The sequence below is a fragment of the Nomia melanderi genome, chromosome 2 (assembly GCF_051020985.1).
Source record: "Nomia melanderi isolate GNS246 chromosome 2, iyNomMela1, whole genome shotgun sequence".
In the NCBI taxonomy this organism is placed as follows: domain Eukaryota; kingdom Metazoa; phylum Arthropoda; class Insecta; order Hymenoptera; family Halictidae; genus Nomia; species Nomia melanderi.
In genome coordinates this window covers 9,161,581-9,178,301 of record NC_135000.1, presented here as the reverse complement: position 1 = coordinate 9,178,301, position 16,721 = coordinate 9,161,581, and the positions used below count along the sequence as shown (strand labels likewise).

General features: G+C 36.5%; 5 protein-coding genes across 6 annotated transcripts; 1 reads left to right on the top strand and 4 right to left on the bottom strand.

Annotated features, from left to right (window-relative positions):
• Positions 1 to 87: 87 nt before the first annotated feature.
• On the bottom strand, positions 88 to 2,709 carry LOC116425784 (CUE domain-containing protein 1). Its single transcript, XM_031973937.2, has 5 exons — positions 2,386 to 2,709; positions 2,149 to 2,304; positions 1,661 to 2,033; positions 1,473 to 1,568; positions 88 to 1,380 (listed from the first exon to the last, which is right to left on the bottom strand). The coding sequence occupies exons 2-5, from the start codon at positions 2,278 to 2,280 to the stop codon at positions 1,244 to 1,246; spliced, it is 738 nt and encodes a 245-aa protein (XP_031829797.1). The 5' UTR covers positions 2,281 to 2,304; positions 2,386 to 2,709; the 3' UTR covers positions 88 to 1,243.
• Positions 2,710 to 2,961: 252 nt separating this feature from the next.
• On the top strand, positions 2,962 to 5,241 carry LOC116425737 (protein-lysine N-methyltransferase EEF2KMT). 2 transcript variants are annotated; one of them, XM_076374461.1, is made up of 6 exons: positions 2,962 to 3,210; positions 3,282 to 3,425; positions 3,490 to 3,681; positions 3,763 to 4,264; positions 4,335 to 4,468; positions 5,123 to 5,241. In XM_076374461.1, exons 1-5 carry the CDS (start codon positions 3,064 to 3,066, stop codon positions 4,442 to 4,444), a joined length of 1,095 nt encoding a protein of 364 aa, XP_076230576.1. In that variant the 5' UTR covers positions 2,962 to 3,063; the 3' UTR covers positions 4,445 to 4,468; positions 5,123 to 5,241. The 2 variants fall into 2 exon arrangements, with proteins under 2 accessions (XP_076230576.1, XP_031829674.1); XM_031973814.2 differs by lacking the exon at positions 5,123 to 5,241 and having other exon boundaries at positions 4,335 to 4,587.
• Positions 4,610 to 6,784, bottom strand: betaggt-II (geranylgeranyl transferase type-2 subunit beta). The gene is made up of 6 exons (XM_031973815.2): positions 6,594 to 6,784; positions 6,171 to 6,275; positions 5,731 to 6,087; positions 5,516 to 5,660; positions 5,157 to 5,332; positions 4,610 to 5,091 (listed from the first exon to the last, which is right to left on the bottom strand). The coding sequence occupies exons 1-6, from the start codon at positions 6,594 to 6,596 to the stop codon at positions 4,873 to 4,875; spliced, it is 1,005 nt and encodes a 334-aa protein (XP_031829675.1). The 5' UTR covers positions 6,597 to 6,784; the 3' UTR covers positions 4,610 to 4,872.
• A 172-nt stretch (positions 6,785 to 6,956) lies between these two features.
• On the bottom strand, positions 6,957 to 9,849 carry LOC116425817 (WD repeat-containing protein 43). Its single transcript, XM_031973983.2, has 7 exons — positions 9,473 to 9,849; positions 8,645 to 9,139; positions 8,128 to 8,569; positions 7,747 to 8,053; positions 7,413 to 7,657; positions 7,133 to 7,342; positions 6,957 to 7,034 (listed from the first exon to the last, which is right to left on the bottom strand). The coding sequence occupies exons 1-6, from the start codon at positions 9,668 to 9,670 to the stop codon at positions 7,146 to 7,148; spliced, it is 1,884 nt and encodes a 627-aa protein (XP_031829843.1). The 5' UTR covers positions 9,671 to 9,849; the 3' UTR covers positions 6,957 to 7,034; positions 7,133 to 7,145.
• Positions 9,850 to 11,034: 1,185 nt separating this feature from the next.
• On the bottom strand, positions 11,035 to 16,709 carry Hex70a (hexamerin 70a). The gene is made up of 7 exons (XM_031973982.2): positions 16,447 to 16,709; positions 15,527 to 15,863; positions 14,731 to 14,971; positions 13,967 to 14,135; positions 13,136 to 13,452; positions 12,157 to 12,509; positions 11,035 to 11,509 (listed from the first exon to the last, which is right to left on the bottom strand). The coding sequence occupies exons 1-7, from the start codon at positions 16,663 to 16,665 to the stop codon at positions 11,106 to 11,108; spliced, it is 2,040 nt and encodes a 679-aa protein (XP_031829842.1). The 5' UTR covers positions 16,666 to 16,709; the 3' UTR covers positions 11,035 to 11,105.
• Positions 16,710 to 16,721: the final 12 nt, after the last annotated feature.

The following is a 16,721-nucleotide window of genomic DNA, read 5'->3' as shown; positions in this document are numbered from 1 at the left end:
AACTTGATCATACGTCACATAGTAATGAGCGAATAAAAGTATAAGTTAACGAATGAAAGATAAAAAAGAAACAGAACGGTTTCTCGAAGGGGCATTGAAAACAATATAATTTGCTTTTTATATCTGTATATTTGAGCTCAGTATTTGTAATTTATTTTCACGCCTGTGGCATGTACTATCATATTTGTAAATATTCTACCTATGCTCAATTATATAAATGTTTCCTATATCAACAATATTGCAATGCTCGATACTTATCGTTAATTAAGTAATGGCTAGATGAACCGACTAGAATTTATTACACTTCCAGTTACAGCTGCGAATAACTAAGTACTAAAGGACAAACGTGTACACATTTGAAATTATCATTAACGCGTAAAATAATGAAAGAAGATGATGATCCCTTTCTCGTATCAAGGAATTGAAAAGTTCGTCCTTATGTTACAAATAAACTCTTACATCGCCAATAGACAGAACGCAAAGTCGCGAGTTTCTTAGCAGTCGTTTTCTTTAAATACTTTGGCTAAATTTTTTCACTATGTTTATTCAGTATCTATGAACATTATTTGCCTTATACATTAACAACATTCGTTAATCGCTACAAACAGTAATGCCTTAAACAAAAATAAATTACTTAAATCTTCCTATGAAAAAAAGAAAAAACAGTTATAAAACTCTTAAAAGTATTACGAATATTATTTTAAAATCACGAATTGTAAAAGTAATACGACGATTTACAAAAGAAGTAAAATTGATCACTTTACCGTAAATAAAAGCCTTTTTAAAAAAACATTTCACAAATCCTTAGATTTAACAGTGTAATGGCAGTAATTATTGTACTGTTACTATATAGACTGTGTACTTATACGTACTAAGTTATTAAAATACGAAATATTCTGCAGTTCTGCAATTTTTTATATAACGTACATAGATTTATATCTATACTTTGCATTTTGATCTTTCCGAGCTTCCGATTGAAATTATACCCAAGCGGCGAAATAAATATCGATGCGTTAAGCACTGCGTGCGACGTTACGACAAACAGATCTGAGTTCCTAACTGATATCTAGTTTATATCATTTTTATAAACAAACAAGTTTCAATTCTTTCTGTTCTGTAGTTTCTCATTTATGTATGTTAGTATAGATATGCTTCTTCTTCATTTTTGGACGACGTATTACTATTAGTATGAATTGCTGAAATTGTCCCATTTTAAATGAAGCGAGGAATATCAGTAAAACTTCTAAGACTGAGATCTAGATGACTCCTCAGGATTCAGCAAATCATCACAAGAAGCTGTAGGTGTCAGCAATTGTCTACCTCCACGTTTTTTACTACGCGTAAACACTTTGGTAAGCTGTGCAAACTTACGTCGAGACACTACAAGGATAACATTAAAATCATATAAATACTACTGATTATGTATATATACATAGAGTAACAAGTGTGTTCTAATTAATATATTTTTTTACCTTTGCCCATATGTTTTAGTCTTTCTTTGAAGAGATCCTCATCGTCGTGGCCAGCTTGGCCATATTTTTCGAGATTCGTTCCTGGTATCTTTGAATCTAAAGTGAAAATATAGTAAGCAATTGTATATATTTAATAAGGCAACACTATTATTATAGTAAATCATTTTTATTAATGAAATGTTACATACCGCTTTCTAAAGTTGACAAAAAATCTTTATTCCAACGTAGCTCTGCCATGAATTCTTCATTTTGAAGGAACATGACAATTCTTTCATCTTCCAACATGGTATTCTCTTTCGAGTACAGATCAAGATTCTCTTCTGGAACTTGTTGTGTAAGTCTAAGAAATGTTTCTGGCAATGGTCCTAGGAAAGCTGGTTGCCATTTACGTATAGCTTTTGATGTTATATTTGAATCAGCTTTTGGAGGCTTAGAGGTACCCGGCGATTTCTCGTTTTGTTCTAATTCACTTCTAATTTTTTCATTCTCATTATCCGTGCTCATAGTGAGCAATTGATCAATTGTGGTATCCACAGCTCCTTGATTAGATCTCAATACAGCCTAAAAATTACATACAAATAACACAGTACTTTAAAACATAATTATCAAAAATTGAAATTGAAAGTACATATTAATTTAAACATGAAAAGTTTACAATAAATTATTATAGTTTTACCTCTATAACGTCATCATCCATTTGTGGAAACATATTTTTGAAATCAGCCATCGCCTGGTAGAATTCCAGGGTGGTTTGTTGCTGTTGTTGCTGTTGCTGTTGCTGCTGTTGTTGCTCCATAGCAGAGGCCATTACGTGAACAGATACTCCGATTATCTAAATTGAGCAGTCACACGTAACAGTAAAGTCTTAAAGGAGTTGTTATAAATTTTACGATACAATACTAGTGGAACTTACCTTAATAAATTCATATATCTAAAATGTATTAAAAACGTGAGTATTCAAGTTGTCCATTATGATATCATTTTTTGATTATTAAATCAATGCAATGGCACTCCAAAATGAGAATCACATTCTACAGTGTTATTTCGATCAATCAATTATATTACGATGTGTTGTAATTAATTGATTTTATATTGCACCGGTGAAGTACATGAAATATGTATGCACATAACTGATTATAACATGCAATATTAGCAGCACTTCACACATGCAAGGGAAGACTTGTCAGCTGTCAAAGTTCGTTCAGTCTCCCTTCATTTATTTTATAGAAAGAAAACTCGTTCTACCTTCACGTTCTAATGAATACGAAAATCTAGTGTGATCTGGCGATCACATTTTGTACTTACTGTTTAATTGGTTCGTTCTGGACAACTTTCTTCTAGTTCGTTCTTTTCATATTAATTTTCATTAAAGAGTAACGAATACTGATCATTCGAATATCGAAATATTATTAATATTGACATGTGTGCAGTATGAAATAATAAAATCTGTTTTGTATATAAAGAATCCAAATTTTTTTTTTAGTTAAAAATGTAATGTATATATAGGTTGAGGAATGATTTCATGGTTCATGCATTGTTGCTACATGAGCACTAACTCGTTCTAGGACTAACGTGTTCTTTATTAAATAAAATGGATGAAAATTTATCTCATGTATTTAATGATCATCAGACTAATGAAGATGATTCAACAAACAATATGAATGAGAATTTATTTGATGTAGCCAATTTAATGAATCAATTTCTTTGTTGCTCACCCATAGATAAAATGGATATATTTGTATGTAAATTCTCAATTATTATTTTAAATTGTTTATTAAATTTTTTTATTCGTTTGTACATTCGTTTTAGCACCCTGAAGAAAGTATTAATTGTTTTCCTATAAGTGATAACCAAAAGGAAATTCTGGACAATACGATAGGTAATGATTTAATAAAAAAGTACCCTGTGAAACGGTCATATCAGAGAGCATTCTTAAAATTGCTTATGAACAAGGTATAGAAAAGCAAATTACATAAAAACTATATATCATTTATTATTGTTACTGTTCTTTGCTTAGATTGAAGAAGAAGGTGGTGAAATTCACGATGACTTGTACAATGCATATTGTAATTTAATATCTTCTCCAATAAGCGATGTAATTCATTATCGACATTTTCTGATGAAAGATGATGATGTATCTGATTACATAACTATACAAGAAAGTACAAATATCATATCACAAGGTACAACAGGATTATGTTGTTGGCAGGTATTATGTAGTTGGAAAGTAAAATTATCTCTTTATTACAGTAGTAACAATATTTATTGTAATATTATTTGTTACTTATAGGGAGCATTTGAACTAAGTAAATGGTGCATGGAGAACAAAAATGAATTTCACAATAAAGTTGTTTTAGAATTCGGTTGTGGAGTTGGATTAACAGGACTGTGCATAATTAAAAACTGCTCTCCCAATCGATACATTTTCACGGATTTTCACAAATCTGTTTTAGAAATGGCTTGCAATAATGTTAAGCTTAATTTATTAAACAATCAAGAGGCCGTGCATGTGAACAAGCGGGTAGAAAATGATAGAGTAAAATTTCAAATGGAATATGAAGATACAAATGTTGAAGTAATGGAATTAAACTGGGAACACACGAATGAGTATTTGAATGAAGGCAGGATTGTGCCAGATGTAATAATCGGAGCTGATATTGTATATGAACCTCTTTCTTTTAATGCTCTAGTGTTGGCACTAAAGACTTTTTTATCCTTTAGCAATAGATATGCCATTATTTCAGGAACAATTCGTAATGCAGACACTTTCTCTCTGTTCTTGAATTTCTTAGGTATTTTACTTAATCCAATGAACATTATAAATTATGATAACACATCATAACATTCCTCTTTCCATTTTAGGAATACACGGTCTGTTTTATGAAGAATGCAGTACACTGGAACAAACGATACTCATACAAGTAACAAATACACCTGTTAAAGTGCTAAGAATTTCTCAGAAACGGGAATGACAATTAGCAGTGTAATATATTACGGTAATACAATAAATAATAAAATAATAATAATAAAATAATAATAATAAAAAATAATAATAATAATAAAATAATAATAATAAAATAATAATAATAATAAAAATAATAATAATAAATATTCAACAGAGATACAAGAAGCAATCATAATTTCCCAAGTAACTTCATTAAACATATATTTTTACTGTCCTGTGTCCATCCGATTTAATTATAATTTTATTTGCAGTAACTTGCATTGAGCACACATTCTTTTTTCAATATTATGTTATAATACATTCGGTATACATCGTACAAATGAATAATTTTCCAGTGTTTAAATAAAGAAGAGAAAATAATTCGTGCAAGAGACTTATGCCGTACTTCCGCTTCTCTTATTGATCCGTAAAAGTTTCATTATTTGGAATTAAATATCAATTGCTTTGGTCTAGTCTGGAAGGTTTCAGCTGTAACCTTTGTATAACATATTCCGGCATACAAAACGTAGGATTGATCCTTTTAAGAGGATAATCAGCATTTAAGAGGGACAGCGCGGTTAATCCGAATAAGGTGTGGAAAGGATCAGCAACGTCTCCTGGACGATCGCTGAATCCTCCTGATTCTGTGTCTTGACATGCCAGCACAAACTTCACCTGTCAATCAATATTAAATAATCACTCGCAGGTATACCACGTGGAAAATCTAAGAGAATACGTACCAACTGTTCTTTATTGACCCAATGAAGTCGTCCAAGGATCGTGAGCGATGAAAGTACCCACCAGGAGTAACAAACATCGGGTAATTTCTGTGGTCTACCATTTAATCCTCCAGACTGGAGTTGTCTCTCGCAAAGCCACCAACTTAATTGATCTGCGTCCACTAAATTAAGGCAACCTACAAGAATTATTTGACATGGTTTGACAATAACTTAAAATTGTTCAGATTTTTCAATCTGTGTTAGATTATTTATATCTTGATTTTGAAATGTAGGTTGAGAAGACAGTAGGAGCTGCTAGACAAGAATGTAATTATAGTACTGTTCGTTATTGGAACTTGCAAAAAAGAAGAAAGAATTACCAGTTATTGACAAAAGACCCACACTGCAGTAAATCATGCCAGCATGACTTTCACCTCCTGGCTTTGATCCAAAGCCACCATCAAAGTTCTTACACTTCATCACGTATTTAACAGCCATATCAACGTCTATAGCATCCAATTGATTCTAAAACAAAATTGTCCTGTTTTATTTCACATTTATATATAATTAATTTTTACTTTGGCATGATACTAACCAAAAGTGCCAAAGTTGCCACAGCACAGAAAGAGAATCTGATATCAACATCACCCCAGATATCACCTGTGAAACTTCCATCCGGCTGTTGTCTCTCTTTCACATATTTCACAACTTTCCCCACGTCAATGACATCGAGAGCATCATAGATGCACAATATTTGTACTGCACTTAAGGTATGGAGAATGTGTGGATCATGCTGCAAACATGCTGATATGCCTCCACTTTCTGTTTGACATTGAGCTATGAACTCTAGAACTTCACTCCGATTAGTTTGATCAAGTTTCCCCATAAGATCTAATGCTGTTAATCCCCAGTACATGCCAGACATTCGTAAATGTTCTGTTATACAATATTTCTGAAATACAGACATATCTTTATTTTGGTAGTTACTTTCTGTACGAGTAATTTTAATCAGCTACGTTTTACATGACTACTTACATATTCATCCTTATCCTTGTCGTATGCGAGTAAAAAGTTTGCATGTTTATCCAACAGCAAATCAGGAACCGGTGATGGAAGTTCAATGTCATGTTCTAACATTGGCTAGAAAATATTATACACACATTTTAATTTTAATAATGCTCAATGTCATTTTAATTCTTGTAATAAAAAACGCATTACTACATAAAAATCACAAGTAATACCTCTTGTTGAGAAATAAAATTTATACTCTGTAAGTCACGATGTAATTTCACGTATTAAAGTTATAAATTGTAAAATAAAAATTTATTTCGAAAAAGTAATGAGATTTGAAAAATCATGTTGACACGCGTATATGTTATATTTAAAAAATAAGTTTACGGCTCGTACTAAATGATAACCTATACCAGCCAATTATTTTTTAATCTTTCTTTTACTTACCATATTATAAAGATTTAAAAAAATGCCAGGTCACTATATTTCACCAAATTAAATACATTTAAAAAATTGCAAAATTGTTTACACCCTTCGAGTTTTCTATATAAATTTTCAAGCAACATATAAATGATCGATGTCTCTCTAACCTTAAACCTTTAATCGTATCCTAGGTTTACACCCCTTGTGACAGATGGCAGAAGGCGCAAGCGTTTAAAAATAATATATATTTCCTACTGTTTCTCAATGCTTTTTAATCAAATTCTTTTCTTTTCAGAAATAGAAATTCAATAGTAATTATTTAATAATAATAATAATTTCATAATTAGAATAAATCGACATTAACGCAATGATAATAAAACTAAGTAATTGGTGTAGAAAAACGTCATTTATTTAACATTTCATATTCTTTTCTTTCTCATATTCCTTATATCCAGTGAATACTTTCTGAAATAAAATAAAAAATCGTATTTCAGTATTTTCATTAGTTACTTAATGGATAGAAGATGAATCAGGACTTTGTCATAAGTTTTTTAGAGTTATACCTAAGTGAACATTTTAGCTGGATATAGATCCATCATCGTCTTGATTATCGTTTTCGTCTATTTCATCAGAATTTGTACTCCTGATATCTTGATCATTTTGTTCTTCTTGTTCATCCTCTTGGTCTTCTTGATTTGACATTTCCTCCCAATTTTCATCGGACTCACTTTCCAACTCTTCATCCTCGATTCTGTCATCTTCTTCTGAAGAATCTGTTCGCATTTATCTCCGTTAAATACAATTCAGAAGATTCAGTGAAAGTGATTACAATGCAATTACAACCTGAATCTTGATAGACAAGACAATTTTCTGTAACTTCCTTATGTTGTTCTTCAACTGTCTGTGAGATCTGGCCTGTAATGAGGGACACACGACCTCTGAGTCTAGAAATTTCTGTTAGAAGAGCTAGCTTGGCGTCGATTAAACTCAAAATGGGTCCAAATAATTGCATGAGATCTGCTTGTGATAGTAAATGGCCTGCATGCGTTATTAACAGTGCTTCCAACCACCTCACAGCCATTTTACTCCTACAAGAAACCAATGAAAGAAGATGAATACTTACAAACTGAATGATTTATTATTCAATTCATTATCATTCAACGTTTGGAAATCTTACGTTAAAGTTTTACCCTGGAGCAAGATGGTCAGCTCTTTAATTAGTGGTCCAATCGCCTGTACTGGCAATTTAGCTATAGTATTCCTAATGATAGATTCGTTTCTCGTGACGAATACACTGCTCAGAATTGTTTTATCTTTACTATTCAATCCTTGAAGTAAAAGTTGCGTCCTATTAGTACCTGAACTAGTACTTTTCCCTGCAGGGCTGGATTCTGCATTTAGACTCAGGTTTTCTAATCTATCTTTCAATAATAATTGCGATCCAGAGTTGCTTCTATTCCTTTTTGGTGCAGTTTCTATTAAACCTACATAAAACAATTCTGTGAGTACCTAATCTAGTTCACTACTTTACCAGAATAAAATAATAGGAGACAAATACCTGGTGTAAGGTATTCCACGTTATCCTCAATTATAGTAGACTTCACCTTGGAAATTTCTTCCTTTTTGTCCTTAGCTTTCCTATTTTCTGAGCGCACCAAACATTGCACCTTCTCGGAAAAGTCTGGAGTTACCCTTTCAAACGTAGGATTAAGATATGTACCGTATGCTAATAGTAATTTTTGGTCTTCCATTAATTTCGCGTGTAACAAAGGAATTTGTTGAACGCCGTCTTTCTGACTTATATCAGACGCTACCGCAATACTCAAGCTAGGTTTCAGAGGTTTGGTTCGACCGTTTTGTTGACAATGAAATATGTGTGCTTGACCTGACCTAGTTACTACCAATACAACAACTTGGGACTCCTCTGACACGTTCACGGAAACACTTACTGCATCATCTTGCAAAGCTAAGCTTGCCACAGCTGTTCTCTCAGTTTTATGCTGTAAATATTTTTCGTTAATGCACAGAAAACATTTCAGAAATACTAAAAGCATACGGAAAAGCATGTGTCTCACCTCATCTAACGTCCAAACACTAAGGCAACCATCGCCACATGCTCCACTAATTACATAGTTACTTCCAAACGGTATTTTTACAGTAGACAGACATGTTACTTGATTAGCATGACCTGTAAACGTTTTGATTAATTGTTTGGTAGATAGGTTCCACCATTTGACAACTCTTTCTCCAGACAACAAGCTTTTCCCATCTTCTGAAACTGCTAAAGACGTTGTCTTCCCCTTTCCAGATTTCCATTTGCATTTCACTCCATTCTCCTTAAGATTCCAATGAATAATGTGATGATCATCCGCTGCACTGAATAAACCAACAGTTTCAGACCAAGTTACGGCTGTGACTGTACTGCTGTGGTCATCCAATTGAGTACTGACTGAGGATGTTGCTGTATCATAAAGGGTCAGCTTGCCATTCGTGGATCCCATAGCAATGATGCCTTTGGGAGCTGATTCTTCTGAAATTGACTTCTTTCTGCGTTTCTTCCATGGTGAAGGCTAAACAATCATATAAATTTAATTTACCCCACCAGGAACAAAATCATTGGATATTAATCTTCATGTATAAATTTTATCTTAAATTGGCTATGAAATATAATCCGCACAATATACTACAAATGTATTACAAACACTATAAACCGCGTTCCCGGGATAACCTACGAATTTGTCGTAAAACCTACTCACCCGATAAACAAAGAAAGTACACAGAAACGATCGCGGGCGTAATTACGAGAACCTCTAATTAACATTCGGCCGGTGCCGTGCGCAAATTCAAAATCCAACAAAATCGTGATTCCGATCGGGCCAGAAATAAAAAAGCACATGGCTCACCGTGGTATTTGTTGATGAAGAGTTGACATAAAGCCAGGTCAGAACACAACAAGGGGACGACAGATGAAAATTAGAAACATACTCCTGTTTCAAACGGCCGGTGGACGTGTCCCAAATCTTCAATTTCCCATCGGCCCCGCAATTAGCGAAATATTCACCGTCGGACGAAAACGTAGAGCAATTAACCGCGTTCGCCATGCTTCTGCCATAAGCAGTGCGGTGAGGTTATGGGAGTCTCACGCATTTTCGTGAACGGTGCGCTCAAGCGCCATCGAGCGATTCAAATCGAGTATTAAAACTGCTGACCTTGAAACTGGAGAACATTTCCTGTAACTGTAACAAGTCAGACAAGGTCAGACACAGGTGCGACAAGGACAGAAATATTCTACTGTCATCTAACGTTCAAAAATTTATACTAAATGGCTAGTAGCTTGGTAGTTTTATCCAAGATGGCGTTGACAATTAGCTGTCCTTGTCTTACTCGTCACAAGCATTGAAAAAGAAAGAACTCCGAAAATCGCCAATAACTCATTAATTAAACGACGGACGTTGGAAAAATTGGTACTGGAATGTTGCTAGAAGTCTACTCTACTTACTCTGATCATAAAAGTTCACTAATTATGTCGTCGAAGACAGAGAATTAATTAATTCCGTGCAGCTTAGTATAGAATTTTGGATGACTGAGGGACAACGTTCTGGAGAATCGATAATAATTAATTAATCCGAGCGAAAGTCGTAATGATAATTATACAGAAAAGTAGCTGAGGATGTGCTTTAGATCTTCTAATTGCTAAACTATAGAATATTCAACTGGTTTCTACTAATTAATCCATTTTATGCAGTAATTTTGATTTTCCAGCGCGTGCAGCGCCATCTGCGAACAGAACGCTCAAACTACTAGCCAAATAGTATTATTAAACTGCCGCTAGATGGCGTTGATTAAACAGCGCCATCTAGCTTTGAAAGGAAGAAGCTAATTGGCTAGTAGTTTCAACGGTTTGTTCGTAGATGGTGCTGCGCAAGCGGGAAATCGGTTCGATTTTGAATGATGATCTTCTAACTGATGTCCTGTCGAAACCAGGCAATGTATTTTAATGTTCGGCATACCAAATTAAAGCTGACAGTCTCTACTTTCTAATGAGGTAATCTACGGTAATCAGCAATTGCTTGTTTCTGTAGGAAATGAGTTAAAATCGAACGGTTCTCAAAAGTCAAGCATAACGCTAGTATCCTTATAGAGGTTTATCGCATTTCTCAGTATGTTATCGTCATCACAGCTGATTGAACATTACTCTATCTTAAAGTAAAGACTCTCAGCTTTAATTTGACATGTTGAATATTGAAAAATGACGGCTGGTTTCAACAGGACTCAAGTTAAACGCAACCATCTTTCAACCGTTGTCCTCACCATTCTCAGATCCTACCGCATTCTCCATCGCAGTCATCCAAGCTAAGTACCTATATCATCTCAAACCAACTACTCCCATCTTCAATTTACTGCATTAATAACCAAAAAACCAGGGAACGAGTTGGAAAGAAACGGGAACGTTCTACCGATAAAGCTTCATTTATTCTAAACACCTAGTTGCTACAAAGATAAGTTCCAAAGTAACGAAGGGAAGCGTACACCCGGTTAGTACGTGATCATGGTGTCGGTGTCGTCTTTGTGGTAGATCATGATGTCCTTGAAGATCATGTTGGGTGCATCGTAGTTGAATCCTGGCACTGGTTTGTTCAGAGGGTAGCCGAACGGTCTCGTGTCGAAGGTGTAGCTGCCGAACACTCTGGACTCGTACTGGAATTCTTCGTTCACCGGGCTGACGCAGACGAACAATTGGTATGGGATTCCTTCCTTCTTACCCTTGGGCAGCAACAGCCTCTCGGGGAAGCCGGCGATTCTCCGTTGGGTGGTGACGGTGGAGGATTCTTCGATTGCCTTCAGCACTCTCTTGTAGAACAGCTCGGTCGGCTCTGGGTCCTCGGACGAGAAGAAGCTGCTGTTGCTGCTGCGGGTGATCTTGTTCACACCGGCGTCCACTGTGGAAGACAATAAGCTCGATTAACATGTGCAGCTGACTTTCTGCTTTTCGTTCAGGTGGCAGAGAGCGACAGTCCGAATACCATGTTCGTTTGGACTGCGGTTCTTTGCTTACGATTTCATGAAACTTCATTTATACAATTGTATTGTTCTGATTAATACATGCTGTGCCATGGAAATTTTAGTTGTATCTTGCTTATGCGGTAATTATGGTATACGTGGCATGGGACGTGTTACATGGACACCAAGTATTTACTTCATTCGATCGTTTGTACTGTAGAGCCGTCGTTTGATTTGATGTAACACAATTATAGAGTTTAATACTAAATATTAAGGTGAAGCTAGAATTAGAGCTACAGTGAATATTAAAGTGAAGCTAGAACTAGAGCTACAATGGATAATAAAGTGAAGCTAGAACTAGAGCTACAATGAATATTAAAATAAAACTAGAACTAGAGCAGCAATGAATACTGAACAAGAAACTTGCTATTTAATATCCAACACTTTAGTTAGCCAATCAAAATGAAAGAAACAATTAATATCTCTCAGGTTCAACCGGTTTGCACCAATTTTCCAGCGACAATTCGTGTCTACTTCTACATACTCAACAAAAACATCGAAATAATCAAGAAAAATAGAAACTCACGGTTGAGAACCCAGTTGTCGACTTCGTAGAAGTATCTGAATCCTTCCGGCAGCTCAACCAATTTGCGGTGGGCGTCGTATTTGGGTCCAAGGAAGATCTTGATGGCAGCTCTCGTCGCTTTGTCGGAGTTGACGGTGATGTGGAAGTTGAATGGCTTGTGGTTCAGACGGTATTGTCTAACTTTGACCAAGGTGGACTCGGCTTCGGCAGCGGTGCGCATTAACAGACCGTTGCTAATGGTCGCGTCGAACTGATCGAAGTACGTGGTCAGTTTGTCAACGGTGACAGATTGGATTTTCAGGTTCGGGAAGAGGACCTCGTCCATGCTGTACGGTTTCTGGCGGAGCTTGAATCTGGAATCATTCCATAGCGTTGGAGGTACGATCCTTGTCTCGATTTGGGTTTGGAAGATGATGGAATTTGGAGCTAGAACTTGGAGGTAGAGCTACAGTAACAGCTAGACATAGAGCTAGAGTTAAAGCTAGAGCTAGCTATAGCTAGAGCCAGGGCTAGAGTTAAAGCTGACGCTGAAGCTAAAGTTAAAGGTATAGCTAGAGCTAGAGCTAGAGCTATAGCTGGAGGTATAGCTAGAGCTAGAACTATAACTAAAGTTAAAGTTAGAGCTAGAACTAGAACTAGAGCTAAAGCTAGAACTATACCTATAGCTAGAGCTAGAATTAAAGCTAGAACTATAGCTAGATCTAGAACTAAAGCTAGAACTATAGCTATAGATAGAACTATAGCTAGATCTAGAACTAAAGCTAGATCTAGAACTAAAGCTAGAATTATAGCTATAGCTAGAATTATAGTTATAGCTAGAGCTAGAGCTAGAAATAGAGCTAAAGCTAGAGCTATAGCTAAAGCTAAAGCTAGAACTATAGCTGGAGCTAAAGCTAAAGCTAAAGCTAGAACTATAACTCCAGTAAAGCTATAGCTATAGCTACAACTAGAGCTAAAGCTAAAGCTCCAAACGACCTACCTGTAGTAGTATTCGTTGATTCTCTTGCACAGCCTCCAGAATGCAGGGTCCCTCAAGGAAGTGGGGAAAGCTTCCAAAGCGCTGGGCCAGATTTGGTTTCTGCTGGAGGTTTCCGGGTTGAAGCCCAAGACCTTTCTGCTCAGCCTGTCCAAACTGTCGTAGATGTTGCTGTTCATGCTGTCAGCGTTGCCTTCGATCAAGTTGCCAAGAATGTTAGCGCCGTCTGGGGTGTTGATGCTCATCCATTTAGCGTCTTTGTTGAGAATGTAGCCGGAGTCGATGGCAGTGCTTATTCTGGACTCGATGTCCCTGATTTTCTGCGCGCAGAGGATCAAAGGGTTAAAACTGTCATCGATGACCGCCAACCGAATAGGATTACTATAGTTCACTCAATTACACTATGATTAATTGAAGAGATTCCTATATTATAAATAATGCTGCCTAATGCGGTGGCATTCAGCTAAACGAACACGCAATAATAATAATGCAAATCAATCGAATGATTTAATATTATATTTTCTCGATTTGGGTATTTTACTCTATGAAATTGCGACAATTCCGTTTAAACGACGCGTCTCTCGACTTTTTTACGTTCGTGACATTCAGCTGAATGAACATGCAATGATAATAATGCAAATCGATCGAACGATTGAATATTATATTTTTTCTTTGTGTTAATAATGCAACGAATACTCTTTCGACATGTTAAACGACATGTCTTTCGACCTTTTTACGTTCGTTACCGTGTTCTTCTTATTCCCATCGCGGCTGTCATGGGAAATCATGGTTCATCGTTGTCTAATCGTTATTTGTACTAGGTTTCTCGCTTACCTTGATGTATCCGTATTTGTGGACCGGGAATTGGCTCCAGCTTGGCCTCTGGGCGAACGGCAATCCGTTGTGGAAGGTCATGGTCGGATAAAATCCGGGGACGAACGGTTTGCTCCAGTCGAAGTCCTCGACGGCTGGCAGGTCGTTCGAGAACCTCTCCAGATAGTACCTGTTTCATTTCGAATCGTTTGATGATAGAAATCCTTAACAATAATACAACATGACTAAATCTAATTGACTTCTAGGATTAGAAACCTATAGTTTGCCTTGACAGTCAACGTGTTAACCCTTTGAACTCTGTAGGCTCCAATATTGCACCAGTTATAATATTAACTCTTTGCATTCGGAGGTATTTCGTTGGAAATATTGAACATTTTCTAACTAGGCACAGACGATATTTTTTGAAATTAACTCGAGGAATCGCAAGTGCATTGAGAGACAAAGCTTTTCCGAATATTTTACACACCGATCAAATACAGTTAAATATTGAATATCGAATTTTATAGTTTTACTACGTGAAATCAAGTGACAGTGCAAAGGGTTAAATATTATAACATAATATTATAATAAATATTGCGAAATATATGAAGTGATATTTCAAATTCCAATTTGCTTCAGAGTGAACGTAAACAGAGTCAGTATCGAGTTCTTATCGTTTCTTACTCGTTCCATGATCTCTTTCGCAGCTGTGCTTAATTAGAAGTACTTCTAATTAAGAGATCATAGAACGAAAGAGATCATAGAGCAACGGGTTGAAGACTGACCTGTTCAACAGCTGCAGGTGGTTGTACAGGAACTCCTCGCCACGGTTCTTCGGGAAACCGAATTCCTCGCTGCTCAGCCAGAACGGATATTGCAAACGGAAGAGAGTGTAGTACGCGTTCAGACCGATGTCCTCGACGAAGTAGTTCAGCTTGTTCTCCAGATCGTATTCGCGGTTGATGTACCAGCCAGAGTAATTGGCCATGATCACGTACATGTCTGATCCGTCAGTCTTCTTCAGCTCTGAAATTTCAGTTTCGTTATCATTGCATTGCTGGAGTTTTAACCCTTTGAACTCTAGGCTCCAGTATTGCACCATTTTAATGAATCTTAAAGAAACTGCCCTGAAATTATTTGATTTTCCACGCATCCAAATTTCGTACTGAGAAGGAAAATAAAAGATCTCTTCGTTAGGAATACTATAAAAATTAGTTGCTGATAGATTACAAAACCTGGAGTGCCAAGGGTTAATACTGTAGCTACTAAAATGACCATTTCCGAAATCTTCTTTCATTAATATATGAAAACTATTGAAGGAAAGAATGAAGTTCTAGCAATGGAGCTCGGTAGTTCCAGTGTTAAACCCTTGCCGTTAATAATTCATTGAAAATAGAGAATTCTATGGGCATTCTGTCTACGTTCGCTCTACAGTACAGTAATCGACAACAGAATAATATTCCATTCGAATTGAAAGGAAGTAATATTTATGTTCGGTAAATTCTATTTGAAATCTTCGCCTCGCACACTTTAGCAAAGCAAGGGGTTAAGGAAACTACGTTTACTTTGGATGATGATTACCTATCGGGCTGTAAGTCCCGACGTTCTGGGCCTTGGTGAGCACCTCGGAGTTGTAGAAGTAGTACGGGTACAGTTCGTACAACGGCGGCAGCTGGATGAACTCGGTGTCCCATCTGTTAATTACAGCGGTGTAAAGGGCGGTCGCGAAAACGCCCTCGTTCATGTGGTTCCTAGCCCAGAGGGCTGTGTTGTAGAACACGTCGAAGCTGTTCGCATAGTAGAACAGCTTGAACAGCTGGACCATCTCTCTCAGCTGCGACGGGTAGTAAACGGAGAACACCTCCCCGCGTCCGAGCACGCCATTTTTGTACAGCCGCAGGAACTGCTCCGCGACTTCCTGAAATCGCGAGGAACAATTTGTTCATCGAGTCCCTTGGAACGTTTACTAAATCCTATTCGACTTCTTTGAATTTCATTGAAGCTTGTTTGTTATCGATTGATCGTTTCCCTAAGAAATCGACGACGGACTTTAAGCCCAGCGAAGGAAATCTAGTTTAACAATGGGACTCAAGCGAATGTAACGAGTTGAACGAAGGAACGATTGGAAATAAAAGGGGATGGATTGAGAATGAAATAAGAGGACGATAGGCTAACACTAGAACTACTAATTTAATACGATTAATATGCAATTTCTATAAGAATTGTAACAATAGATTATCTTCAGTTTCTTCAGACATTCCTTATAGCACTCAAATGAAACTATTTTCAAAATCACTTCGAATACTCAATGCCTCGAAGATATCAATAATTGCTAAGCAAAAGAATCGAAACCAGTCATTTTGGTAGTTCTAGTGTCAAATATATAGTAAATGTAGACGATAGAAAATAAAGGAGAGTTAGTAGGTTGGAATGAAACAAGAACAAGTTGGAAAATAAGGAGGATCGAAAGTGAAACCAGAGAATTAGAACTTGATAATTACCGTTTTGTTGTACGAGTGAATGTTAGCTTCGATGCTCCATTCTTGGCCCTTGCTGTACAGCTGAGGGTTCACGACATCGGGCTGCGGGATGTGGTAGAGAAGATTCAAGATTTTCTTCTGCTTGGCCAGAAAAGTCTGGTCGCTGGTGTACGTGTCATAATAATTGGCCCCGACCAAACCGACGAACGCCAGGAGTCCCAACAGCCACAGACGCGACATCGTTTTCACCGATTGAAAAGCCAACGATTGAAAACGCTCCGGCTCTTGGGCGATCG